This window comes from Saccopteryx bilineata, chromosome 4, assembly GCF_036850765.1.
Source record: "Saccopteryx bilineata isolate mSacBil1 chromosome 4, mSacBil1_pri_phased_curated, whole genome shotgun sequence".
In the NCBI taxonomy this organism is placed as follows: domain Eukaryota; kingdom Metazoa; phylum Chordata; class Mammalia; order Chiroptera; family Emballonuridae; genus Saccopteryx; species Saccopteryx bilineata.
The window spans coordinates 242585695-242612480 of record NC_089493.1 but is presented as its reverse complement, the minus strand read 5'-3'; the positions used below and the strand labels follow the sequence as shown (position 1 = coordinate 242612480).

The window sequence follows — 26786 nt, the reverse complement described above, 5'->3', positions numbered from 1 at the left end:
ATAGAATAGAGAAGAAATTATTTGTGAAGAGAACATTTAATTTTTTTTATTTTCCAAGAAAAATGTAAACAGCATTTCCTTTCATAGTATTTTTCCTTTAGTGTCATGTTCTAAAACTAAAGTACTTTAGAAGATAGAATTTCACACAATGGCTTTGCACTTTGAAAAAGTTCTGTGTGTGCTGAATGTTTTTAAATGCTGGTGGAGAGTATAAAAATAATAAAACTTGGGAAAATTTGAAAGTGTCACAGGATCAGCCTCAGAGAGAGGTTTGAGTTTCTGTTCAGACCAAAGGAAGACCCAAGGAGCCAGAATTGATATTGAGAACATCTCTTATTTGGAGCAGAATGAATGGAAGTTACGGCCAAGCTTACAGATTCCAATGACCTGCGATACAGGATGGGCCGAGAGGGATGTTATATGAGAGAGAGAACACGACCAAGGGACAGAGGATTGGAAAGGATGGGGGTAGGTGACAGGCTTCCAGAATGGCTGCACCTGGAGCTCCTGGTGGCAGGCTGTGTGGGCGGGCCACTTGCATTTTCAGGGCCAGGGATCAAGTACACATGTGGAGCCTAGCTTTAAAAAATATTGTCCTTGGTTATACAGTTGAAGAGCACTTGATGAAAAATTTTGCTTTATCTTCTATTACCACTTTTAGCTATTTCTCTTCTGCAATGGAAAAAATGAATATAATTACAAGTTTATCATTCAGAGCAGATTTTAAGTCTTTTATATGTTAAATACATGGTAGATATAAATTTTTTTGCCTTGATGTGAAAATTTGTGTGCACTCATCTTTTTATAATAATGGCATTATCTGTGTGCTGTAATTTTCTCATAAAAGTATGACCTAAAATGATCTGAAAGATTAACTATTCTCTTTTGTTAAAATACACTTATAAATAAGTTTTTACAAAGTGGCATCCTTCCCAAATTTTCTATACGGTCTACCGGAAAGTTCTGTCTGTTTTTGGAATAAAACAAAATATAAATTTTTCTTACCATCAATAAACTTTATTAAATAATATAATTGCCATTATTATTAATGATTTCTTGCCAGCGTGAGGGCAAGTTGTATATCCCATTTTTGAAAAATGTTTTATCTTTTGATGCGAAAAATTGAACCAGTGCTTGTTTGATATCTTCTTCATTTTTGAATTTTTTGCCCTTCAAAAAATTTTGTAAGGACAAAAACAAGTGATAGTCGGAGGGTGCTAAGTCCGGGGAATATGGTGGATGCGACAGAATTTCCCAGCCTAGTTCTGCAATTTTTTGACGAATCCCCAAAGCAGCATGTAGCCTGGCTTTATCATGATGCAATATAATATTCTTCCTATTGAACATCGCCGGCCTCTTTTCTTGGACTGCTGTCTTTAAATTATCTAGTTGCTGACAATACTTCTCTGAATTGAGCTTTTCATTCGGTTTTAAAAGCTCATAATTATTGGTCCACGAATGTCCCACCATATACACAACATTTTTTTATTCAGAATCAAATTTGGTTTAGAGATGGAAGGGCTAGGTTTTCCGGGTTCACAATATGCCCTCTTCCTTACTATGTTTTTGTAGGTAATCCACTTTTCATCCCCAGTTATCATCCGGTTCAAGAAGGGCTCGATTTTGTTCCGAGCAAGCAGAGATGTGCATATGACGACTCGATCATCCAAATTCTTCTGACTTAATTCATGTGGCACCCATCTTGAATATTTCCACACCAATTCTATCTTTCGAATATGGTCCGAAATGGTTTGTTGAGCTGAATTAAGCCTTTCTGCGATCTCCGATGTTGTCAGAAAAGGATCTTGCTCCAACATGGTCTTAACAACATCGTCATCGATCAAAGATGGTCACTCAGAATGTGGCTTATCAGAGAGGTCAAAATCACCTGTTTCAAATTTTTCGAACCATCTTCTGCATGTCCTATCGTAAACTGTACCTTCACCAAACACTTTCAATAAATTTCTACATGCTTCTGTAGCATTTCTTCCTTGTTGAAATTCGTAAAAATTACAGTGGTGTAAATGAACTTTTATCAGTAGCCATGGGTACGCTATCACTTCACACATAAGACTAACGTGACTCAACTTTGTTTTAGTTAATTTGCTACATCAGTATGTATACATTAAGTGATAAAAATAGAGAGGCACACATGCGCCAAATAAACATGTGCTTACGTGTCGAAACTTGTTGTGATAGAAACAGACAGAACTTTCTGGTAGACCTGTATTTCCCCAAAACTCATACGTATTATCCTATTCCAAGTATCCTCTCTTCCTGATGTGACTTTCTTATGCATAGTTTTTGGATCTGGGGTCAATTGCTTAGCCCAGTGGTTCTCAAACTTTTTGAAGTCTGGGGACAGTTAAAATCTGACAAATAATTGTAGGTGCACTATATACAAATTTCTGAGAAATATGTTATAATAATTAAGTCAAATATTAAAGAAAAAATATATAAAGTCCAAGCGTGCTTTTATAGTAATTAAATGAAATAAATACGACAAAATTAAATTTATTCTAACATTAAAAAACATTTAAAAAACAAAACAAAACAAAACAAAAAAACATTTTTATGTTACATTTTTTGAGTTATGCTTTTTAGAATTCATAAAAAAGGGGTTAAAATTTTAAAAAAGACAAAAAAGTTACCTTTTTATATATATATAGATATGTTTTTAGTAAGACTTAGTAAATTCAGCAGGTCCTGATGTGAATATGTTAAGTTTTTTCATTCTTGTGTTTATGAGAAACATGAGCCTGATGTGTCCTAGGGATTTCTTCAATGTTTGGGCACATATTTGAAAGGCAAACTCTCATTTCCTCCTCAATACATTGAAGAATTTCTCTCTTTTTACTCTTAATTGTATTGAGGGTAGAAAATCCTAATTCACATAAATAAGATGTTGAAAATTGTAGTAAAATGGTTAAAGCTTTTTTAGATATTGACACATATTCTTCTTTTATAGAAATCCAAAAGGCTTCAAGAGACAATTCCTTATGTTTAATCATCAATACAAAACCCCCACCATACAGATCATCCTAACTTTACACCAAAGGATAGAAGAAACTTGCCTCCAGTCTTTCTGGGGAACATGGGGGGTAGTGTAAACAATCCAGCACCACAGCTTAACAGCCTTTTGCAACCTAATCAGGCAAGTGAGGTGGGAGGTTGGGCAGACTGTCAGTTTACAGCCAATTCTCCACACCTCTGTCCCCCAAAATCTAAACTCCAAAAATCCTGATGGTTTTTTGGTCCACAACAGGCACATATTTCTCTGAAATACCATAAGGCACACCTGGAAATCTTCTAGGGCACACCAGTGCACCCTGGCACACACTTTCAGAACCACTGGCTTTGCCTTAGGGGAGTTTTGGAAGGACATTTATATGTTAAGAACAACTTGCACATTAGTCATACTGACTGTTATTGATAATATATTCAATTAGTAAGGATTTACTGAATGCTATTGCAAGGTTATATGTCTGTCACTGAGATTATGAGAGGTGCCCTTTGTTCATTCATTCATCCACCCACCTATTTAAGTACCTGCTATGGACTAAGCATCGTGCCAGGAACATGGGACAGGTTCCCTCTTACAAGGAACTGTAGACTCTACATAATGGAGATAATACCTCTTAAAGTTATTATGAGGATTAAGTGAAATAATATTTCTCAAGCACTTGGCACAGACCCTGAAACGTAGGTGCTCTGATGATTATTTTCTCCCAGGAATGGCAGAGACTGCTTTTGAGAAGTATTTCTGAATCACTGTGAAGACAAGCTGAGTCTTGCTTAATACAGAATGTTAATTTACTGATTTAAAAAAATAATCCAAGGGGCAAACACATTAAAATATTTTCTTCCACTGGAATATTGTTAGGAAAAGCCAAAATGAGAGATTGCCAAAAGAATGAGGAGTAAGAATATTAGGAAACAGTAACATGTAAAAGAATTATAAAATAAAAGAGCTTTTAAAGAATATATAGCCTGACCTGTGGTGGTGCAGTGGGATAAAGCTTCAACCTGGAACACTGAGGTCGCCAGTTTGAAATCCCGGGCTTACCTGGTTAAGGCAATACGGGAGTTGATGCTTCTTGCACCTCCGCCTTCTCTCTCTCCCTCTCTCTCTCTCTCTCTTTTTCGTTCTCTCTCTCCTTTCTGAAAATTGAATAGTCTTGGCCCTGGTCGGTTGGCTCAGTGGTAGAGCGTCGGCCTGGCATGCGGAAGTCCTGGGTTCGATTCCCGGCCAGGGCACACAGGAGAGGCGCCCATCTGCTTCTCCACCCCTCCCCCTCTCCTTCCTCTCTGTCTCTCTCTTCCCCTCCCACAGCCGAGGCTCCATTTGAGCAAAAGATGACCCGGGCGCTGGGGATGGCTCCTTGGCCTCTGCCCCAGGCGCTAGAGTGGCTCTGGTCGCGACAGAGCGATGCCCTGGAGGGGCAGAGCATCGCCCCCTGGTGGGCAGAGCATCGCCCCCTGGTGGGCGTGCCGGGTGGATCCCGGTCCGGCGCATGCGGGAGTCTGTCTGACTGCCTCCCCGTTTCCAGCTTCAGAAAAATACAAAAAAAAAAAAAAAAAATTGAATAGTCTTTAAAAAAAAAAAAAGAAATGTCTTCCTTTAAAAAAATAAATAATATATAAAAGTAATATTTTATTTGTTTGCAGATGCTTTCTTCTTGAATGTTGGCTTTTAGTCACTTTTTTTCAAAATAAACTGCTATTTTTTAATGTTTATTTTATTAATTTTAGGGAAAGAGAAAAGGAGAAAGACAAATAGAGACAACAGGAACATTGATCTGTTCCTGTATGTGCCCTGACCGGGGATCGAACTGACAACCTCTGTGCTTCAGCACGATGCTAAACGAGCTATCTGGTCAGGACGGCTTTTAGTCACTTGACATTTCACCTGGAGAAGGGAAAACCGCCATGTCAGTGACTAATCTTGGCTATTCATTATTTCAGTGAACTTTCAGGAAGTTCAGGCTAAACATCCAAAAGAATTAATACTACAATAACTCAAATCTAAGAAGACAAAGCTAGTGCTTCCTCTAATAAACAGACACATCACTTCACCTGCTCCCTGAAGTCTGATAAATCTTTCAACCAATTTTTTTCATCAGTATGTACTATATTGGACATAAATTTAAATTTGATTGGATATCCTTAATCAAAAAGTGGGCACTATTTTGTGTATCTTATGAATGAATAGAAATAAACCCAAAATTAGAAAATCAGCTTCAAAGAAAACCAGCAGATTTATGACACAATGGCTTTTCAATATTTGGAGGGAAATGCCTCCAGTTTTATAATTCCTTTATTACCTAGAAGTAATAACTGACATTTGTAACAATTTCCTTCCTTGACTGATTCTATTCCCTGAAGCTTTTTGAGGCTCATGTACTCCATTTTATTTTCCCGTGCTATTCAATAGAACTTTCTTCAATGATGGAAATATTCTGTGTCTGTGCTGTGCAGTGTGGTGGCCACTAGCCATATGTTGCTATTGAGCATTCAAAATGTGACCATTGACATGAAACTAATATAAGATTGTATGTCAGCTGTAATTTAAAAGTGAAAAAATATTTTTTAAATGTGACCATTGAGCTAATGCAACTGAGGAATGAATTTTCAATTGTATTTAACTTTAAGTAATTTAAATGTAAATAGCCACCTGTGTGTCATGGCTATCACATTCAGCAGTAAAGTTCAAGACTGTACATAGTAATTCTCAAGGGTTAAAATAGGTTTCCAAAACAAAACAAAAATATGGTTTTCCACATAGATAACATTGAGGAACTTGGTAACTAGAAATCGGTTTTACAAAAAGTTTATACCTGTTATTCTGTTTGGTTTGAGATTACAAAAATAATCATGTAATATAAATTAGATGACCTAAAATGTTTCTTCTTTCAATCTTGACAACTGTCTTTGTTATTTTGTTCTGTATTTTTTATAGTTGATAACATCAAGAAAAGAAATTTTTAGATACAAACATTATGCCAAAACTTCATTATTTCTAGTAGTATATTTTATGGGGGATAAATATGTGTGTGTGTGTGTGTGTGTGAGAGAGAGAGAGAGAGAGAGAGAGAGAGAGAGTTTGTGTGTGTGTGTGTGTGTGTGTGTGTGTGTGAAAGAGAAGGTGTGGGAGGAAGAATAAGAATGAACCCATAGGCTCAACTTTGAGGTAGACTCTGACATTTACAACTCTGACTAATCTGGTAGTGTGTTAAAATCATAGTGGGAGGACCATAGGTGATTTCACTTAATTCTCTAGGATGCATGTTATATGGCATTTTGTTTGTTTAGGTAATGTCACCAATTAGTTTACTCTTTCCTTCACAGCTAATCATGTTCTCACCCCTTATGTTTACAGACTACAATCTGACTTTTTTTTAATAAAAATTGAATTTTAAAAAGGGGCTAGGGTATATTTATCCATAGCATGTCTCTTTGCTTTCCCATTTTAACTCAAAACCCAATTTTAAGTGATAGAATGTAATATTTATGCCCCTACAGAAAGTTGTCTTTTAATTAAACACTATATTTGCCAATGTGCCTTCTTTATGTATAAAATTTCAATTAACTGGAATATTTTAAATCAAGGGCTTCTAGTTGATTAATAACAAACGAAAGAATTACTCATATATATATCATTTGTTTACAAATCCTTCACTACATGCCAGGTACTGTTCTTGATATTGGAAATACAACAGTGACCAAAGAGACAGAATTCTCCATCCTCAAGGATCATATATTCTAGTGGAATCCTTTTTTCCTCACTTCTGTAGATAATTTTTCTAAAATACCCATCTCTTTTCATCTTTCAGGTATATATATACTATCACAATCGAGTGTATTTGGTTTGTTGGTTCTGATCACTGTGATTCTTGAGTTGCCTCAAAAGCTTCATTCCTTAGGGCTGTTGGTATAGAACTGAAGTTCTCTTCTGAGTCACTAAGTAAGCCTGTTAGCAAATACTGATGCTGCCGCCTCCCTATCCTCATTTAGTTTCTTGGCCACGGGTTTGAACATCAATATATTTTAATCAATATGTTTTAATCACTCCAGGTGATTATGATGTGCCGCCAAAGCTGAGTACCACTAGCAAATGAAGTTTAGATCACTGGCTTGAAGGATACAGAGTCCAGCGTATAGACTAGAAGAGATTTTAAAACCTAATGGCGTCAACTTGTTTTGTTTTAACTTGTGGTAGTAAATTGAAATGGGCAATCAGCAAAAGAGAACTAGAATTGAAGATTCTCATTATTTAAATTCTCTCCACACCTCTTTTACCTCAAATCTAACATTTTATTCACCCACTTATTTATTTAGCACTTATTTATGCTAGGTGTTAGGGATTCAAAAATTAGCAAAGAATGAGCCCTGTCCTGTAGAAATCTACAGTCTAGTATGAGAGTTTGCAGCCTGTTTATGTAAAGGGCCATATAGTCTCTGTCACAGCTATTGGAGTAAACCACTCTAGGGAGAAAGTAGCCATAAACAATACACAGACATAATGGTGTGTCTGTATTCCAATAAACTGGATTCACCAAAACAGTCAATGATCTGCATTTAGCTGTAGGCTCTAGTAACCAACCTCTGGTCTAGTAGAAGAAAGAAAATACATCAATTATTACAGAGGGTCCTCGGGTTACAGCACAGTTTCATTCCTACGACAGTGATGTAACCTGAATTTTGGTGTAAGTCGCAACACACCCTAGCCTAAGTCATTTACCTATCCTAACACAGTGGCAAAATCATCATCTAGAATAGGGGTAGTCAACTTTTTTATACCTACCGCTCACTTTTGTATCTCTGTTAGTAGTAAAATTTTCTAACTGCCCACCAGTTCCACAGTAATGGTGATTTATAAAGTAGGGAAGTAACTTTACTTTATAAAATTTATAAAGCAGAGTTACAGCAAGTTAAAGCATATAATAATAATTACTTACCAAGTACTTTATGTCGGATTTTCACTAAGTTTGGCAGAATAAATCTTTATAAAACAACTTACTATAGTTAAACCTATCTTTTTATTTATACTTTAGTTGCTCTGCTACCACCCACCATGAAAGCTGGAATGCCCACTAGTGGGCAGTAGGGACCAGGTTGACTACCACTGATCTAGAACATAAAAGCACAACTAAGCCACAAAAAGGCAAAAGAAATATACTGTACTGTATCCTGTACTGCACATTCTTCCGCCCTGAGCAATCAAACTAGTTCACTCACATAGCCTGTAAATACGACACTAGAGTGAGCATCATAAACTCAAAATGTCATATGTCAGGACTGTCAGAATCTGAGGACCTCCTGTACTATAAGGGGGGGGTAAGTGATTAAGTCACACACCAGTGCCTTAGTAACATAGAGAAGGGACATCAAATTAGACTTGTGATTACCTGGAGTATTTAGAAAACATTTGTGAAGCAGATACTGTTCAAGTGAAATATGAAGCATAGATGGAGTTTGGAGAAAGGGGAAGGCAGGATGTCTAAGTAGAGGGACAAACGTGTGCAAAGTATGGACAGCCTCGACAACAATGACTCTTCTGGAAACTAAGAAATTCAGTGAGGCTAGAATGCAAGTGGTCTATGTCAGCAGGAGGAGGAAGCTAGAGAGATAGGCCCAGGCCATATTCTGATGGGCCTTGGCTGTGAAACTAGAAACAAGAGTATGAAGCTGAAAGTCTTGGGGGGAACAAATAAAAATTTAAGAGACAGAAAAAAGTAACTTGTTGTCTGCTGGTTGGACATAGGTAGACCAGATAGGAACCCATTGCAGAAAGCCAAATGAAAAATGATGGAGGTTAGTAAGGACGATTGGGATGGGGTGAAAATGAGAGCTATTTAGAAAACAGTCTCTAGTTCTGGGTGACTGATTGGTGGGGGAATAAAGGAGAAAGAAACAGATAATTTCTAGATTTCTGGCTTGGGTGAGTGAGTGGTATAATTTATGTAAATAGGAATAAACTTAAGGAATAGTACAAAAAGATGAATCCAATTTAGGACTTTGAGTTCGAGGTAAATGTGTGACACTGAGGTGTAGCTGGTCAGTAGAAAATGGGTTGCTACTTAACTAGAGATGGAGATTTGGGAGTCAACCATGCATAGTGATAGATAAGCCATAAATTTAGATTAGTCACCTATCGAAAGTCTATAAAGTAGGGGAGGGGAGAGAGAGAGAGAGAGCAAAGAACAAGGCCTTGGTTAACAAGAATATTTAAGAACAAGAATTTTGAAGGAATAGTCACACAGAGTTTGAGGGAAAACAAAAGGTAGGGCTGTTACATAGAGGGAAGGAAGGAGTTTCAGGAAAAGGCAGCAGTCTGTGTTGAGTGCTGAAGAGAAGGAAAGAAATGTATCTATGCTATTTGGGCTTGTCCAAAATATCCACAGAGACATTCGGCCCATGCTGAAAGGTCCTTAATATCTACTCCTGTTCTGAAAGGACCATGGAGACATTTGGTCCATGATTTATTACAGAATACAAACACTGAAATTTGTCCAAATTGTATGGACATTGTGTTTCTCTGTCATTCTTGAGGAATCTTGGATTTCACATTGATGCTTGTCCTTCCTCATTATGAAGTTCAGCAGGGTTACTCTGAAATTGATGAGCAATTGCTCTTAAGTATATATTGACTTGAGTATTGGCTTGCTATTAATTTTATCTGTGAATAATTTCAGTGATACAGATTTGATTGTATTGGTATTTTCATAAGGTTGGTGGCCGTATTTGAGTGTGACCAACAAGAACCTGGGTGGTATATTATCCATGGTTCTGTGGTTTGTCTTTTCGTACTTCAAGGACCTTTGGCATGGATCAGATATCTCTGTAAATGTTTTGGACAGGACCAAATCTCAGACCTTTCAGTGTGGACCAAATGTCTGTGGACTTTTTGAACAGGACCCAATGTGCATTAGTCAATTTTTCACACTTTGAATACTATGGAACTGAAATGATACTAAATTATATTTTTGTATGACTCAAATTGAACAGTTAGGGGCAAAATGAACTTTTAGACCTTTTTTGAGTTGTTTCATAAGCAACTATTTCCGGCATAACTACTCAACGGTGTCTGTTAGTTGAGAATTGTGAACAGAAGCATCTAACCTCTTACTCAAATTAATGATTGCTTTTGCACAGCCCTCATTCCAAGTGGAATGAGGTATCATTGTGGGGAAGAAGAATGTTTTTCTCTATCTTTGAGCCTGAAGGACCTAAGCCCATCTTTCCCACAATCTATTATTGATGTTAGGCTGTGAATTTCCCTAAATGATAAATAGCTTCATTGAATTTTCACTTTCTACTCAATTCTTTTTAAGTTAAAAGAAGAATAGCCAAGAAACAAAAAGGCTTTTATATATAAAAACTAAGAGCTGTGCATTGTGAGACCATGCAGTTTTGAGCTAAAAGCATCAATTTTTAGTTATATTTTAATTTTTCTGCCTGGTGATTGGTGTTCTCTACAGCACTAAATATTACCTGACTTGGCCGGTGCCTCTGCTATGAACTTGAATCTGTTCCTTTCTTGTCTCATGGTGATATCCTCTAAAGATAAGATAGACATACATATATGAATATGAATAAATATAAAATACATTTTATAGAAGTGGTAGCAATAATGAAAGAAAAAATTATTTAGAGGATTTTTTAATATAGAAATTTAGAGTGAAAAAACATTCACCAATATTTTGTGAAATTAACCAAAAGGTTCACTGTGGTCATCCCTGTGTAGAGGAATTGCATGCAATTTGTATTTTCTTCTCTTTACTTATCTATGTGTTCTACAATGAATGAACATATTTTCTTAAATAATGCACAAAAGTTTGGCTGGTGGGTTTGTTTGTTTTTTAAGACAGTTGCCTTTTTGATGAGGTTATTACTACTAAAATAGTTCTCCATGATATTGGCTTGGTGTTGGACCACTGCAGCCTGGTATCTCTTTCTCTGAGAAGTGTTCCTGGCCCAGGACAGAGAAACCGTCATGCTGCTCTGTCACTAAGGCTACAGGGTTGTGGTTTTCATGGTGTCCCTTGGTCATTCATATTTACTGAGCATGCTGCCTGCTGTAGAAAAATATAAGGAGGTATATGTAGGAATATGTCAAAGTGGGGCTCCCTTCAAAAGAGTGATCATTTTTAACTTCTGAAAATTTATGAATCAATCCATCAAAGTAAACATGATGGAGATCTGCTGTGTGACGAGGCACTGGGCGTCGGTGCTGCTCAGATCTTACGGGAGATTGATGCGTGGCTCACGTGGGCTTACAGGAGCTTGGGGTCATGTTGGGAGATAAGACTTGAGTGTGTAAAAATAATTAAAAAGAGACAGAGAAATGAAACTTTAGTACAAAAATCCAAAGGTTATCATAAAGCTAAAGGTAGTCAGTGAATAAATGGTGCAAATACTAAATGCTATCAAAAGGAAGTGATCACTTCAGGGACCTGAGTGGGCTACAAGGACTATGTGGAGTTGGAAGGATTTGAGCTGGAAGTGGTCATGTTAGGCCTGTGTTGAGAAATCCTAGTGTTATTTCTGCCACATTCCATTGGCCAAAGGAAATAAGATGGTCAGCCCAGATTCAAGGACAGAGAAATAACCTCCACTTGTAGATTGGAAGAATAGCAAAGACATGTTGTAAGGGGATGTGTCCACAGAGGGTGTAATTCATTGAGAACCATTTTTTTAATTTAGTGAAAGGAGGGGAGCCAGAGACAGACTCCCACATGCACCTGGACTGGGATCCACCCAGCAAGCCCACTAGAGGGCAATGTTCTGTCCATCTGGGGCTCTCCCTCCATTGCAACCGGAGCAATTTTTTTTGTTTTTAGCTCCTGTGGTGGAGGCCATGGAACCATCCTCAGTGCCCAGAGCCAGCTCACTACAATAGAGCCATGGCTGCAGGAGGGGAGGAAAAGAAAGAGAGAGAGAGAGAGAGAGAGAGAGAGAGAGAGAGAGAAGTGAGAGTGGGAGGGACGGAGAAGCATATCGGTGCTTTTCCTGTGTGCCCTGACTGGAAATTGAACTGGGGACATCCACATGCCAAGCTGATGCTCTACCACTGAGCCAACAGAGCAGGGCTGAGAACCATTTTAAACAACCTAGCATAATGGCTTATAATAAAACTCTGTGATCCAGCTTCTCTAGGCTTAGCTCTTGATATCTAAAGGCAAACTTGGAATTTATGTTTTCGCTTGTAACTGTTTTTTCATCATGTTCGTAAGAAAATATAATTTATTTTATGTGTTCTTATACATGTATGTAGTCATTCTGGTTTGATATAAAAGTATTGTTAACTAATAACCTTTGATAATCAAGCTGCTCATATTAGAACTGTCCTTCCTTGTGTTCACAGGCCAAAAGTTAGGTATCATTAATATCTAAGGTGGCGGATTGTATGGAAAGGGTAAGAGCTTTGGAATCACACTGATTTCATGTAGTTTCCTGGCCCTGCCACAAACCAGCTCTGTGACTCTTTCAGCCTTCATATTTAATCTGTAAAATGGGGATAATAGTACTTCCCCTGCAAGTGTGTTAGTTATTGCTAGTTAGTTGTTATTGCTGAAATAATTTAGCTTTCATTTAGTCTTTAGAAAGTAGTACTTCTATTTAAAGGTTACAGTCTGACACTATTTAGTGGAGTGCAGTATATTTTGTTTTTCATCTTTTATTCGGCCTCTCAATGGCCAAAACTTTCAATAAAAATGCATCATGACACATTCTCCTCTGAGTTGGCATTTTTCAACACAGATTCTTTACTTAAATTGCTTTTTGTAGGCTGGGGTTCACAAACCTGGACAGAGTTGGTTTTCTCACCAAATGCCCATATGTGTAAGTGAGCCACATGCAGGAAGGAAGGGCTGGTCTCTGCAGACAGAGTGCTCCACTTGGTAAGGCTGTCAGTTTAGTTCAATAAGCATGCTTTTCCCCTGAGCAGTTTGTGCTTGGTTACTACAGACAAAATACAGAGAAGCAAAAATAAGAATGTAAACACCATATTCCTACCATTCAGAAAATACTAAGTGTTAACATCTTAGTATATGAACTTACAGAATTTAGAAAACTTCTTTATCTTTCATCAAGCTTAATTTTAAGAGTATTATCTATATCTATATATCATCTATATCTAGGTATAGATAGATAGATAGACAGACAGATACAGTTTTTTGTTTTGTTTGTTTTTTTGAGAGAGAGAGGCAGGGAGAGAATGAGACAGGAACACTGAGCTGCTCCTATTTTTGCCCTGTCTGGAGATCAACCCACAACCTTGTTGTTTCCCGATGATGCTCTTAACAGACTGAGCTAACTGACTGGGGCTAAAAATATTTTTTTAATTCTTAATTTAGAATGTAGAATTTCAACATCAACTCTTTCTTTCTGTTTGTGTTTCTGCTTTAGCAATCCTGATTGTCCCTAAGTCACATGAATCCAGCTGAGTATCAGACAGTTTGCATTCAGGGAAGAGCAAAATAAATAAATAAATAATGTGTAAGCGCCTTTTAAAAAAATTGTGTATTGGTTAGCTGTTGTTGGGAAACAATCAAAACATTTTATTGGCATAAGCAATAAAATTTTGTTCCTGATTACACACACATCTTAGGATCAGCTGGAGTGGCTCTTCTTAGGCTACAGGTCTATAGGGCAGCCAAGGTGGCTCAGTTTGGGGCCCATGTTAATAGGTTACTACTAACTCTCATGGTATGTTCTTTTCATAATGATGGCAGAATCAGAAAGAGACAAATTTAACTGTATAAACCAATATCTGCTAACATCCTGGGGGTCCAAGCAAGCTAAATGTCAAGTCTGATGTTAAGGGACATTCCTACCATAAGTGTCCTTGGCCCTGCACAGAAGACAAGGGTATGGATAGTTTACATTACCACAGGGGAATGAAAAATTAGGACTCGTAATTTAATCTACCTTACCTACTTCTATGTGTATATTTATTTATTCATCCCCCTAACCACCTGCCTTACAAAAAACATATATAAATATATACCGTTGCCACCATATATATATATGTGTGTATATATATTATAAATCTGTATACAGAGATACACATATGCACGAAATAATATAAAACGTGGTTATGTGTAAAAATTCTTTCTAAAACACGAAAATGGCATGCAATATGGAAGCAAGGTTGTATGGCCAGTAGCCACGGCCGCCATCACAGCCACCTGGCCCATGCAGGCTCACATTTGATTTGGACAGATGGTAATGAAACAACGGAGCCAAGAACTGGTGGACCATTAGCTTTAATCCTAGCTTGTACCCGACGGGCAAGAAATACACACAGTGGGAAAACACTTCCCTTTCCATTCAGGGCTCCCAAAGCCCCTGACTTATCCAAGTTTCCTAGAATCAAAGGTTTCTAGCTCACCAGCCTTATTTATCTCTGTTCCACATCTCCTTCTCTCTGCACAAACTGGCTTCTCCTTCATCACTATGCCATCTTGGCTGCTTCTCCTCTCCTCCACATGGCCTTTCTCTGCTCTTCCCTCTAATGCTAATCTCAGGAACCGAGAGAGAGAGCAAGCTCCCGGTCTACACCATTTTATAGTGTAGAAATCCAAACCTTTAAACCAATCTACAAATAAGAAAGTCTGATACAAAGCCACTTATCTAAGGCATAAATAGGATTCCTCCTAAGAGTGCACCACCCCATATCATGCAACAATTAAGGGTGTGGGGAAAAGCTTAGTCTTAAAACTAAGCCTTAGGTTATAATGACTTTTTTGGCTTACAGCCTGTCTCCCACACCCAATGCAAAATATAAGTGAGCAAACATATATATCATATTTATAAACTTATTTGACCAACAAGGGTGATCAGCTAAAGAGGCTAGTATAGTAGACCTAATATATATTGAGAAGGTCTTGGAGAGTGTTATTTATATTGAAAAACAAAATACAGAGTAAATATAAAAGCATTCCAGGGGTAGGACCAACAGAAATTTGATGATAAATTAGACAATGGAGACTGGGATGAGAGAGTTAGGATTAAGATGGAGTGAATGAGATATTAAAAATGTCTATAATTCTATGAGCTTAGCACACTTGAGAAAGTCATATAGCATTGACCAGGAGAAGGAATTTGTGAAGGGTGACTGGAAGAGAGAAATTGGCCTTAATTTGCATATGTTTAGGTTTCAGGTATCAGCAAACACCAAATTGGTCACACTCTGAAGATGATTGGACTTTGGTGGTCTGTTGAGATAGGAGCGCTGATTGACTTTGTTAGTAACAGTGGACTAGTTTCTAATGCAGGGGTCCCCAAACTACGGCCCGCGGGCCGCATGCGGCCCCCTGAGGCCATTTATCCGGCCCCCGCTGCACTTCCGGAAGGGGCACCTCTTTCATTGGTAGTCAATGAGAGGAGCACATTGACCATCTCATTAGCCAAAAGCAGGCCCATAGTTCCCATGGAAATACTGGTCAGTTTGTTGATTTAGATTTACTTGTTCTTTATTTTAAATATTGTATTTGTTCCAGTTTTGTTTTTTTACTTTAAAATAAGGTATGTGCAGTGTGCATAGGGATTTGTTCATAGTTTTTTTTATAGTCCGGCCCTCCAACGGTCTGAGGGACAGTGAACTGGCCCCCTGTGTAAAAAGTTTGGGGACCCCTGTTCTAATGTCTCTTCCAGCTCTTAAATTCGTAAGCCTTTGAACTTATGGTTAGAAAAATATAAACAGAATGTTTCCCTAAAGAGTTTAGATAGGGGAAAAAGAAAGCCCAGGCATCTGTTGGATTTCCAATGATGTTCTCCAGATATACATTCTTGGCCAGCATAGTATTGTTTTTCTTCCCTTTTTATTTAATTTATTTATTTATTACTTTTTTATTTCGAAAGTTAAATTTAATGGGGTGACATTGATCAATAAGGTACATAGATTTTAGTTAAACATTTCTATGCATTTGAACTGTTGATTGTGTTGTGTGCCCATCACCCAAAATATTTTTTATTTGTATTTTAATTTGAGAACCTATAGGCTGGATATACATCTTAGTCAAACTACAGACTCCATTAATCCCTCTTGTCTTAGATTCATGCACTTCACACACTTACAGTATTATGTCCCAGCCCTGCAAGACCTTTGGTCTGTCATCCCTGCTCTCAGTCTTAAGGCTTGTTGATTGCTGATGGAAGCATGAAAAATATTAAAAGAAAATCAGGAAAAACCAGAGATAGGCAAGCACTGAGTCATCAAAGTTAAAATTAAATAACATTTTAAAGAAGCGCTAAAATTAGCTGATTGGTCCAGAAAGCTGAAAACCAAGCTTGTCAAAATCTTTGTTGTTCATTTACAACTCAACTAGATTTAAAACTCTGCCAAGAGTAGAAACAATGTCTTTTCTATGTTCTGAAACTTTATCTTACAGTGAGATTACAGTGCTACATTCTACAGGTGCTCCATCAATTTCAAAAGATAGAAAAGATGGGGAGGGTGTGGAAACAGGAAGAAAACAGAGAACAAAAGATTGAAAGTTGCCTCACTCTTCCAAATAATAGAGTTCTTGTCTAGAATAACCCAGATGAAAGAGATCATTTTGCAGTAACCACTTTTCTAGAAGCAATGAGAAGGTCAGAAATAAGTTTACTATATGTGGATAGAGACAAGAAACTTTTTTTTTTTTCATTAGCCACTTTCTCTAGTTCAAATGTCTCTCCTAAACAACTTTTATTCCATTCAATCCCCTCTGTAGGAATGACTTGTTGATGGTCTGTCGCCAATTGAATATGGAAGAGTCTGTGCCTGAGATCATGAACCAACTGGGCGCAGATGAAAACGGGAAGATTTCCTTTCAGGATTTTATAAGATGCCGCATGCAGCTTGTTCGAGAAATTAGGAAGGAGGAAGTGGGCCTCTCTGAGAAGTCAGACAACTCCTGTAAAAAGAAGAAACTGAGGGATAGAATTGCTTCCTGGCCCACAAGCAGTGACAACAGTTTGGGTAGGTACAGCCAGGTGACAATTTAATAGTGTTTCCTTGACCTCTGTCGATGAGAGTGACCTGCCAGCCTGCTGCCGGCTTGTCCCTGGGCTGTCTTCTTGGCCTCGCTTCCCTGGGTGTGGATATTCCCCACTGTTCTGTACAATAGCTTCGCAGCTCCTAGATGACCACTTTCAGTGTTTTAGTTCTTACCATTTCCAAGCATAACAATGCAAATAGCTCTTGGAGAGGAAGGCCAAATTGGATGGGAAAGGTGGTAACTGCATCAGCAGGCCCCACGAATTGTTTGGGAACTTCTTCAAAGCTTAATGCAGTGAGGTTTTTTAAAAAACATTTCTTTTCAATTTAATGTGTAAATTTTTTTCTATAAACGTAGTTCATAAGTGTTATTGTTTTCTACTAAAGCAAGATAAGAAAGTTCTTAAAAATGTTGATAATTATTAAAGCTGAGTGATGAGAACATGGAGTTAATTGTACATATTTTTGAGCAATTAACTCAAATTGCTCAAAATACATATTTTCTCATATATTTACTATTTTTTTTACAATAAAAAGTTTAAAAGAAAAGATAAGAGGTATCTTAAAGGGTAGCCTGAATAAGACAGGAGAAAATATCTGAATTTTCTACCTCTACTTTCTCCTTGAAAATGTCTCCTGTGTCTCTCTGTTTATTTCAGAAAGGTAGGAAGGATCTAGTGGAAAGAAGCAAACCTCCATATTGATTGTTCATCAATATTTGTAAATATATGCTAATTAGCAGGGGTTACTATGTAGTCCCTTAAACACACATAACATGCACACACACATACACACAGGTCAGACAGTCTACTGCCCCTGGCAATGGAATAATTTAGAGCATTATTACTGAATAATTGAAATAATAAAAATGTCCTCTTGCCTCTTATACCTCACTATCTTAATGGGTTCCATTTTAGCTTCAGATCAGATATCTGATAATGCATGTGCTCTCAGCATAATAAGTGAAAATATTTCATTTTTAAAGTAACATGTTTATTATAGAAAATAAGGAAAAAAACAAGCAGAAGAAATTAAAAATCATCCTTACTATCTCATCACCTAGAAATAATAAGTACTGCTTACGTTTCTCCTTCCTCTCACTCTGTCTCTCTTTTATCTGTGATCTAATTATATTTTTACTAATTTTTTCACATACTTTATAGCCATTTGCATTTTCCTCATGCTTTTAAATAGCATTTAAAAACATTGTTTCTAATGATTGCCCAACATAAAATGGATGCTAAGTAATATTTATTAAATGAAAGAATGAGTAGAATATTTTTTTTGCTAAACTGTGTTTTCTAATTTTTCTGCCAAGATCTGTGGATTTCTTGTGTAAATACATAAGCACACATACACCTATATATATTTGAAGGGTTAAGTAAACTGTAGTATATTTCAACAATTGAATATCCTGTAGCCATTAATGTAATACATAAATGTGTATATAGAAGAAATAGTTTGGGGGGGAGAACTGTGCTGTCAAAAATTGTACTTTAATGTATAGTATATGTTTGTAAATGTTCTAAAAGCAACAGATTTGATAGAATTGCTGACCATATCTAATTGGTTTGACCATCTCATAAGATTGTCACAACTGGAGACAGGGTTAAAAACAATTTCTTTTCATCCTTTTCTATAACCATATACCCTTGGAGAAAGGAGAGATAAGACATGTCATGAGCTGAGGAATGCCAGCTGAAGTGAAACCTTGTACCAGTTTATCCTGGTCGTTGAGGCTTCAGAGTCAGATTGAGCATGAATTTCTGGTTCTACTGCCTACATTACAAGTTACTCAACTTCTCTGTAGCTCAGTTTCCTAATCAAGTGTAAGATGAGGACAGTTATTGTTATTTAGAGGAATACAGAAACATATGCACCCACACACATATGTAAAGCATATATATTTATATGTAAAAGAGGAGAACATATAACAATGCCTGGCACATAATGAGCACTACATATTAGTTAATATTGTTATTATCACTCAGTTTTATTTCCTGGAAATGGTCACAATTATAAATCAGGCATTGAGAAATAATCTAGTCAGTCTAATATGAATCAAATAGATTTTAAACTTTCAATAATTTTCAATTAGTTCTTCTCTTTTCTACATCATTAATCTTTCTTTCTGACTCTATACAGACAAACTTGAGTATCTCCCATCTTGGGCTGGGGAGTAGGGGATGCCCGCCTTGATTTCATGCCCCTTCTAACTGAAGCCCCACTTCTCTGCTCTGCTTCATAGCACAACGTTTTGAGGAGTTTGTCTACATTGAATGTGTATCAGTCCTTACCTCTCTTGCTTTGACCCACATCTCCCATCTTCAGTCATCACCCCTCCATGAACCTGCCCTTATTGCCTCCATGCTGACCAACCTGATGGTTTCTCTTCTGTCCTCTTCCAGACTTCTGGCATTTGACTTGGCTGACAATTCCCTCATTGCAGCTGTACTTTATTCTCTTGGACTTCTCAATACTGCATTCTCTTGGGTTTCTGCTTACCATTTCGGTTTTCCTTTCCCAGTCTCTCCTTTTCTCATCCTTCCGCCCTCCCCCTCTCTTCCCTCCCTCTCTCTCTCCTCTTCTCCTATACCACTTCCAAATTTTGAGATGCCTTGGGCTTACATTCTCTACTTTGATTATTTCATGTGGTCCCATGATTTTAAAACTTTCTTGTGCCAGTGACTCCCAAATGTATGTATCTAGCTCTTTTCTTTCCCATGAGCTTCAGAATCAGGTAAAATTGACACATATTCCTGTATATCCTATAAACCTCTCGACCTTTACCACCCCTTCTCCCAGGGTCATTCCTCTCCCAGATATTCCTGTCTAGGAAATAGCATCATCCACCAGTTTGCTCAAGCCAACAGATCCCATTGTCCCTTTTGCCAAAGTACATCCAGAATCTGTCTACTTCCTTTGTTCTCCTGCCACCACCCTTTTCTAAATCACCATCATTTCTGGCCTTGACCACGCAAACAGCCTATGACTGGCCTGCTTGATTCCCATTTTGACTCTCTAGCTTTCATTCTTTACCCCTCAGTCCTAAAGGTCTTTCAATGTGATGAAAACATGCTTAGGTCATTTCCATGTCTACAGCACTCCATGGCTCCCATAGCAACTAAAACGAAGTCCAAATTGCTTACTGCAGTCTGCCTCATATCCACCACTCTTAAGTTGATACCGTAGTGATTCCTCCCACTATGTGTGCTCTAGTCACACTGGCCTTCCTGCTGTTCCTCTTAGCAAATTCAGCCAGCCTCTACCCTTTGTCCTGGCTCTTTGCTTTGCTCTAGAACAGTCTTCTTCCTGACTTTCTCCTAACACGACTGGTTCTTTCCTGTTATTCAGATTTCAGCTTAAATATTCTCTCTTTAGAGATTCCTTTCCAAGGTAACCTCTTCTCAATCATTCTCTCACATGCCTTTATTGCTTCATCACACCTACTCTTACCTGACATTAACATTATGTACTTACTTGAAGACTTATGTATCTACCTGCTCCAGTATCACTAGTGTACTGGTGACCGTTCCCCAGCACTTATAACAGTGCCTGGCACATGGGAGATGCTCAGTGCATATTTGTTGAATGAATGACCAATGCACTGTGTTCACGCTTTTTTGGGGAGAGATTCATGGAAGTGCAATGAATGGTTCAAAACACTAAGGGAGTTACTATTTAATTGTGGAATCATAAGCATATGACAAATTAAAAAGTTTAAATTAGAGTCAATGAAACTTGAGAAGCCATTTAATGGTACAAAAGATAAGGCCTACAAGGAGATCTAAGAGTTAGTATGAGTAGGAGTTTTGGGAAAGGGTTGGTATTTAAACTGTGGCTGCAGTTATAGAAAAAAAGTATTTTTAAAATGTACTGTTGTGAGGAAAGCCTAAAAAAAATTTAACAGTTAAGTGTCAGGAAGACTTTATTGTCACCCCGACATTTAACAGCATATCAACAGCAGGGAGTCAAGTTGGCAGAAAATGAATACCCCTCAAAATTACATGCTTGACTTGGATGAGGAATTTTGATATATCCTTTTTTTTTTCCAAATGTTTTCCACAGAACACTAATTTCATAGGATGATCATGAATGTTATATGAAGAAAGAATTTCTTTGTCAAATACATTTGAAAGCTTTGTTAAACTAGATCAGTAGTTTTCTTTACTGTGAAATATTTTAGAGGGTTTAATATGCTAATGTTTCTTGTGAATCTCCAGGCGAAGAATAAAATATATAGCATCTTTTTTTCTTTCTTTGGTGACAGGGACAGAGAGAGAGAGACAGAGAGAGGGACAGATAGAGACAGACAGACAGGAAGGGAGAGAGATGAGAAGCATCAATTCTTCATTGTGGCACCTTAGTTGTTCATTGTTTGTTTTCTCATATGTGCCTTGATGGGGGTGGGGAGAAAGGCTACAGCAGACCGAGTGACCCCTTGCTCAAGCCAGTGACCTTGGGCTCAAGCTGGTGAGCTGTGCTCAAACCAGATGAGCCCACACTCAAGCCGGTGACCTCAGGGGTTTCGAACCTGGGTCCTCTATGACCCAGTTTGACGCTTTATCCACTGTGCCACCACTTGGTCAGGCTAAAATATATAGCATTTTGCACACTTAATTGACTATAAATTTTATCTACAAACCTTCAATTTGGCCTTGCATTTTCTGTTTAAATATACATTGGGGGGAAATTAAGATATCTGGACATCTAGGTCATAATAAATTTTTATATCTGTTTTAAGTCATTATAGAAATAATATTTTAAATTTTTAATGTATTTCAGGTACCAGCTACATGAAATTTAATAGTCATATTAATAACTAATAACAATGGTTTAAAGTTACTAATATTTACTGTGCACAAGGCAATTTACTAGGCATCGTATTGTATTATAGGGTTTTTTTTTGTTTGTTTGTTTTTCTGAAGTTGGAAAGGGGGAGGCAGTCAGACAGACTCCCACATGCGCCCAACCGGGATCCACCTGGCATGCCCACCAGGGGGCGATGCTCTGCCCATCTGGGGCGTTGCTCTGTCGCAACCAGAGCCATTCTAGCGCCTGAGGCAGAGGCCATGGAGCCATCCTCAGCGCCCAGGCCAACTTTGCTCCAATGGAGCCTTGGCTGCAGGAGGGGAAGAGAGAGAGAGGAAGGAGAGGGGGAGGGGAGGAGAAGCAGATGGACGCCTCTCCTGTGTGCCCCAGCCGGGAATCAAACCTGGGACTCCTGCACGCCAGGCCGACTCTCTACCACTGAGCCAACCGGCCAGGGCCTGTATTATAGTTTAAAAAGATAAATTCCAGGGTCACCAATGAGTTGCTATGAAACTTAGACTACATTCTTGATTATTCTGAGCTGCAGTTTTCTTATCTTTAAAGATAGAGTATAACACCTGCATTATAGCATAGTTGGAAGGACTTATATATAATTTGAAAGTTCCTACACAATGCCTATTCACATTATGTAATCCTTGCAACTACCTTCTAAATTCGGAATAGGGCCTGACCTGTGGTGGCGCAGTGGATAAAGCGTCGACCTGGAAATGCTGAGGTCGCCGGTTCGAAACCCTGGGCTTGCCTGGTCAAGGCACATATGGGAGTTGATGCTTCCAGCTCCTCCCCTCTTCTCTCTCTCTCCTCTCTAAAATGAATAAATAAAATAAAATAATTTTTAAAAATAAATAAATAAATAAATTCGGAATAGAATAAAGGAGAAAACTGACTTCAGAAATTAAGCCACTTGCTCTAAGGCATAGGGCTACTTAAGGAGTTGAGAACACTAAGAAGTGGCTTATTGAGTAGATGATTCTTTTAGTCCCCTGCAACTTTTACTTAGAAAAAGTGTCTTTTTAAAATTTTTTAACTGGTTTTAGAGAGAGAGGAAGGGAGAAACATCAATTTGTTGTTCCACCATTATTAATGCATTCATTGTTTAACTCTTATCTGTGCCTTGACCAAGGATTACAACCTTGACAGCATCAGGACAATGCTCTAACCAACTGACCTACTGGGCTAGAACTGGGAAAACTATCCTGATGTTCAAGATGCAAACTAAAAATAACACTGCTACCCAGAGACCACTCCCAGATATTCAAGACACACAGGCCCCTGAGCCTTGAGGAGGGATCAGAGGACAATTCCTGTTAGATTAAGCCCATTTCTTTGTTAGTGAAGTGACAGTATATGTTATACCAGAATATTTATGAGTTTTTGTGTATGCTGCCTAAATTCCCAGTGGAAAACAAATCCTCTAGAATAGATTCAATATAATTATTTGTAATTTTCATTTTTAAATTTATGATTTAAAATTTTAATTTAAATTTTAGAAATTTAAGTTATATTTTTTAAATTGTGATTTAAATTTAAAATATTTTTCTCTGTGATCAGAAAAGACTCTAGAGTTTTTTAATTTCCAGCATTAGGTATTTATAGTATATGTTAGCAGTTCCAATAGAGCCTTTATTAAAATATGCCCTTTAAAATAAACAGATTTTCTTTCTTTGCTTGTTTTTTTTTTTTTTTTTGGTTTTTTACTTCAACCAAGCTGTAAACTTTACACATGATCTCCACATAGTTGTGTCAAATGCATAAATTATGTGAAAGAGGTAGTGCTTCAAGGTGATAACCATTGGAAAAAAACTCTGGGCTTGCCCGAGGAAAGCTGATGTCTGACTTCAAGCTTGCCTGATGAGGTTGTTAAGTCTGCTTTTCAGATCTTGGAGGGCACTTGTTTTCCTTTCTGCTGTCAGGTTTCAGAGAGCCCAAGAACTTATTTGAATCAAATCCCCATGGTTTTAAAGCATCATTTAAGACAGCAGACATTAAAACCTGCTAATTAATACAACTAAATTTAATTTAGTTAAGATTAGAACAGTAGGCACAGTGTCCAATAACCTATATCTTCAAAGACACTTTATAGACCTTTCCCTAAGACATATTCCCACCTGATGTGTCAGCCTTCATTACTGCTCTTAGAATACCCCTATGGTCCAGAAGAAACATAAAAAGTACTGAAGTTTGTCAGGGAAACTAATGGCACAAGTTGTTCTTAACAGGAACTCAGAGCAAAAGTTAGATCAAAGAATATAAGGTTTGGACAGGAAGGACTCCAAAGCCTAAGGGAGTAAATGTAAGGAGATATCCTAATTCCTTCGCAGATTTAAAGAAACAAATAAGCAGCCCTCTGACTTTTGGTTTAGTATCTTGCTTTAAAAAAATAAATAAAGCTACAATTATTTAATAGACCCAAAACCTGTCTAGTCCTGACACATTCCAATTTTCCAAAATAAATGTTACTCTTAAATATTGTTTGTTTTTTCTCTGTTTGTAAATATTTTTCTAAACCCTTAAAACAGGTTAAATTAAATGAGACAAGAAGATATTTTCTAATCCAATTGGATTGGCCCTAATAGGTAGAGTTCTGGCTGGTGAATAAAGAAAAGCAGAAGTGTCTTAAATCCTCTATGGGCCCTCAGTACGCAATTAATAATTAACACAAAGACTTTTAAATAAAGTCATCATGAGAATCATTGTTAAAAATACTGTCCAGCTAGTATAAAACCAGACTCAAAACACACAGTTTATAGCCTGATTGAAGGTTTCAGGAAGTTGGATTTTGTTGTTGTTTTACATAGTCTAAGCCCTGTCTCACAGGGTGAATGATATGTTTATTTAACTTATTCTACTCTTTAATTGGGAGTTAGAATAGGTTTCTAAAATCTGTAAATAATAGGTTCTTTTTTAATTGCCTACTGAAAATACTGTCAAGCAAATTTCTATAAGTTGACTGTTCTCTAGATTTAGTTTGGGTAGACTTGGTCAGTCAGTTCTTTGCTTAACTTGGTCTCCTTGTATCTCTTTTTATTAGTCTTTTGTCCATTTTGCTCTTGAGCAGTCTTTAATCCCCATTATTTGTCTGTTTATACTTCTCAGATTGACACTGCTATTGTCCCTATCTGGGTCCTCTTTCTCATCCTACAAATTACTAGTTTCCTCCTAACTTTTTACTGACTGATTTCAGCTGATGATGCTATGACTTCCAATATTGTTGATAGTATTCATGGTAAAAATGCATTGGTTCTTTTTTGTCTACTTAATAAACTCTACTCTATCACTTCCTAATGTCAGGACTCATCCCATCAAGTAGCCTCATCTTACCTTGTTTTGTTCCCAGTTATTTTCCCACAGAGACCCTTAGCTTTAATAATATTGGTTTTACTGATACATAGTTCTCAAGCCTACTTTCTTGAGTTTTGTTCCTTCCATATTGTTAGAGTTTTTTGGTGAAAAATAGCAAACATCCAGTACTAATACTTTGAAGGGGGAGAGAGAGAGAAAACATGAATGTGAATGTAATGAAGTCTAGGCAATCAGATCTAGCATGGATGGATCTGGATCTCAGACGCCATCAGTCTTCTTCCCCCCATATCTCAGCCCTTTCCTTTAGATTTACCTTTGTTCTCAGGCTCCTTGTTGTGGCCTCCAGCAGCCCCCACCCAGTCTGTTGAGTAAACAGAAAAAAAATTAAAAAAATAAAAAAGAGAGTGATTTTCTCTTCCCAGAAGTTCCACAAAAGTCCTGGAAATTAGTCTCACTAGGTCTTCCTAGGTCATATACCTAACTCTGAACAAGTCCCTCTGGACAGAAAAATATAGTAGTCTGATTGGCCAGGCCTGGATCATACATTCCGCCTATAAGACTGGGGTAGAGCTGACTCTATCCCTATCACATAGACTGAGAGTCGAAGAAAGAGGGCTGGGAATCAAGGTACTGTCACCACAAGAAAAGCAAGTGGATGCTACACAGGCAAAAAGAACAGATGTTCACCACATGATCATATATTATAAATCTTGCCTTTTTTCCTTTCTTTGTATATGTACCCTTGCAATCCTCAAAAGGCTTTAATAATGCTACATAAAATTGATATATACACATATATTTAGCAACTAGGAGATTCATGTGCATTATCACAAACCAAGTCATAAATTTTTTGATGACATTTCTTTTTTTTTTAATGTGTTTTTATTGTATCCTGTGTATATATCTATCATTATAATTATGAATCATCCTGTGTTACAATTATCCGTCCGTATGTCTATCCCTACTACTAGGATATGCATCCCGGGCAAATTGCACAGTGCCAAACACATGGTGAGCACTGGAAAAATGCTCGATATCTATATGAATACATTAAAGAGCAAAGCTTTTTGGTAACCCTGTCTCAGGTATAGTAAGAATTTGTTGATTTATTGTCAAGCTTCAAAGCGTGAGTTTCTTTCTTTGAGGTATAGCTATTCTTTTGAAATAAGATGTGTGTGTATTTGAATCTGAGCAATGTTTAAAAAGAAAATGAGGCTAAGTAATTAGTGGTAGATTAATGTGATCAAGGTTAATTTTTTCCTTTAAATGTATTCTTATCCTGAAGTTGTAGTCTCAAGCTGGATGTAATAAAAGTGTCAGAATTGATTTCAGCTGGTATCCAGTATGCCTTCACTATGATACTTGCTGCTAAATTGACAAAACAAGGAGAAGGCATGATGTGCTTGATTGAAAATACAGCCACAGTATTTTTCAGCTCTTCTGATCAAGAGGTGGAGCCTTTCTCCCTTGAATCTAGGGAGGCCTGGTGATTTATTTTGACCACCAGAATGTGGCAAGAGTGAAACTGTGCAAGTTCTGGAGCCTAGGCTTTAAAATGCCTAACAGCTTTTAGCTGCACCTCTTGGAACATTTCTGTCACAATGTAAGTAAGTCTAGGCTCAACTGACAAATGACAAGAGACCACACAGAGAGGCCCAGCCAA

The 26786-nt window shown here is 37.5% G+C and overlaps 1 protein-coding gene across 1 annotated transcript in view; it reads left to right on the top strand.

The window, feature by feature from the left end:
- The window catches only part of MCC (MCC regulator of WNT signaling pathway), a 550138-nt gene that overhangs the window by 99399 nt on the left and 423953 nt on the right, over window positions 1-26786 (top strand). Inside the window, exon 2 of the mRNA XM_066274073.1 lies at window positions 16722-16969. Coding sequence (XP_066130170.1) covers window positions 16722-16969 — 248 coding nt within the window. The remainder of the gene's footprint in view (window positions 1-16721; window positions 16970-26786) is intronic.